The 2,960-nt window shown below is 38.0% G+C and overlaps 1 protein-coding gene across 1 annotated transcript; it reads right to left on the bottom strand.

The window, feature by feature from the left end:
• Window positions 173–2,443, bottom strand: LOC104748415. The gene is made up of 4 exons (XM_019236711.1): window positions 1,867–2,443; window positions 1,272–1,774; window positions 821–1,206; window positions 173–707 (listed from the first exon to the last, which is right to left on the bottom strand). Exons 1-4 carry the CDS (start codon window positions 2,441–2,443, stop codon window positions 173–175), a joined length of 2,001 nt encoding a protein of 666 aa, XP_019092256.1.

Below are 2,960 nucleotides of genomic sequence, written 5' to 3'. Positions count from 1 at the left end.
AGATGTGAATAATACTAGAATCTTTCAAAACCATAAGCCTCAGCCACATTCAGCTATGACATCACCATCATCACCAATATCACCATCTCATCATACTCCCCCAGTGTGAGTGCACATTCATATAAAAACAAGGATGAAGACATATAAGCAGGGAGACACAACAAGCTTCCTATCATGTCTTGTACCAAAAATAATCCTCAAGAGCTTTTATAATGTTCTTAGGTTCAACCTGTGAAACAAAACAATGTTGCAGCACTCCTTGAGAATTCAGCTGAACATGACGAACGGTTTGCTCAACAAATGCAAGTGCAGCAGACTGATTCTTATGACCTTGCAACTGTTTAGATGTAGCTAAGACTCCTGATGATTCATCATTCCAATCATTACTATTGGATCTAGTTGATTCAGTTGTGCCTTTTTCTTGTATAGATGGTTCTGCAACATGCTTCTGTAGAACCTGAGGTTCAACCCCAACATCATATTCAGTGACTATCTTCGAGAGATTACAACATAGGTTGATTTCCTCAGACTCTCTGCAACCTTGATCATACTTTTTCTCATCATTCTCGAAATTTTTATTGTATAGAGCCTTTTTAGCAACCCAGACTTTGCAAAAGTGAAATGGATCTATAAAACATTTCCTAGCCATCCAAAGCTCCTTGATCTTATTCTTAAACTTATAACAGAATCTACGAACATGACCCGCACTGCCACAGTGAAAACACACAATATTACTTCTTCTTTGCTTGGAATCTGTCTAGTTTTGTCGAGGATTTCCAGACCTTACTCGTGGTTCTCTTTTTCTTGTAGGTACTACAACCTTCCTCTGTAGTTAACTTTGTTCAGAACAGTCGACTCCACAGCATGAGTTACGTTACTTTTCACAAAGCTTATAGACTTATCACGTGACAAAAGTTCAACATCATGTTGTTTGTTATAGCCCAGACCACGATGTTGAGATCCAACAATTCCCATTGACAAGATCTCATCTAACTTCTTCCCACCATTATTCAACATCCTGATTTTTTTATGATTCTCGTTCAGCTCCCGTTCAAGGCTTGTTGATCTTTCCTTCTCCAAACCATAGAATTCTTGAAGATTTCTCAATTTTCTCTCAAGCAACTCCTTTTCAGCAGGAAGTAGCTCCTTACAAGTTGTAACTTCAGACTTGCATTCTTCTTCTAGCATATTGACCTTGGCTTCCAACTGCAATTTTCTTTGACAAGTAGCAATTTTTCATTACACAGCTGAACCCAATTGTCATAGAGTACACAATAGCTCTCTTTGGTAATTGAATCTTCCTCATCATCATATGAGCTCTCAGCAGGTACCTCATCACTCTTAGCACTAAAGGCAAACAGATTCAACATTCCTTCTTCTTCATCACTATAGAAATCTGAGTCGCTGAAGCTAATAAATGACTTATTCTTAGCTTTTTGTAAATTTGAACATTCTGTCTTCAAATGTCCAAAACCTTTACACTCAAAACATTTCATTTCCTTTCGCTTGGTCAGAAGGCATTCAGGTTTGTAGTGTCCAAAACCATTGCATTCGTGACATTGCACATCTTTTCGATGGTCAGCCTTCTCCTTTTCAGTCCTGTTGAAACAATTGCTAGGACTTTCTGCATTGTTTCTGTTCCAGCTAGAGGACTCTCTTTCTTGACCTTTTTCAACTCGCTTAAGAGCCTTCCCAAAGTTCCTTGCCATCAAGGACATGTTGTCCTTTATCTCCTTCAGCTGATCACTTGTATCATCTGCCTTGAAAGCAGTTCCTTTCCATGAATTTTTAATTCTTCAGCAACTTCCATCTCTTCTGATTTCAGCATTCCAACTAGATCTTCGAATTTCAAAGTATCTGTGTTACCTGAAACTCGAATAACAGCTTTATGAGCGGCGTATTTGGACGGTAAGCATCTAATTAACTTCTTAACCAGCTTTGTATTTTTGTAGATCTTTCCAAGATTCTTAGCTTCGTTTGCAATAGCACTCATTTTTGCACTGAACTGAGAGATTGTTTCATCTGGATCCATCCTTAGAACTTCAGACTGGGAGGCAAGTTGATCCAACCTTGTTATTTTAACACTTGAGTTTCCTTCATGTGACTTCTGCAAGATATCCCAAGCATCTTTAGCTGACTCACACCCTTGAACAAGTTTGAATTCATCATCATCTACAGCACCGAAAATAACATTAAGAGTTCTAGCATTATACTTAGACAAATTCTTCTCATCCACTGTCCAGCGAGCCTTAGGCTTAGTAATCTTGTCACCCGCTTTGGTTTTTTCATATGGAGGTTCCCAGCCTTCTTCAACAGCTGTCCAAGCATCCTCTCCTAGATTGCGAATTAACTGAACCGTTCGTACCTTCCAACGACCATAGCCTCTGTCATCCAAGATCACAGCCTTTTGAAGCAACATCAACTCATTACCTGAATGCATCATTATCCCAAGATCTCAACCTGTAGCGAGTATAGAGCTCTCGTCGGTTGACTGCTCTGATACCAATTGTAAAAACGAAGATGCAACCAAAATTGAAAAGAACTTCTTTTTTTTTTTATTAAGAATCACTTAAACAATCTTACAAGATATGTTTAATCAGATTTACACACAATCAACACGACTTGTCACTGACCAATTCTTAATCTATCCAAAATCCCTAAGAACTGTAAAAGCTTATTCGCTTAGTTCTCTAAAATTCTTCTTGAACGGCCAAACAACATGTTTGTCCAATAATACAATATATAGGAACTCTCCTATGACCTAATTTCCTAAACAAGGATAAGTCCAAATCTTCTAGTCAATATGATAATATTTTGTCCTCTAATTAACAAGCCTTCAAAAGTATTGCCACGTCATCTAATATTTGTGACTCTTCTAAGACGCGTAAACATCTTCCAGAGTCCTACAACACAGCCTTGCACCAGAACGTCTTCATGTTTTCAATTAGTATATATATATA

This window comes from Camelina sativa, chromosome 15 (assembly GCF_000633955.1).
Source record: "Camelina sativa cultivar DH55 chromosome 15, Cs, whole genome shotgun sequence".
NCBI classification, from domain to species: Eukaryota; Viridiplantae; Streptophyta; class Magnoliopsida; order Brassicales; family Brassicaceae; genus Camelina; species Camelina sativa.
This window is presented reverse-complemented; position numbering and strand designations above follow the sequence as displayed.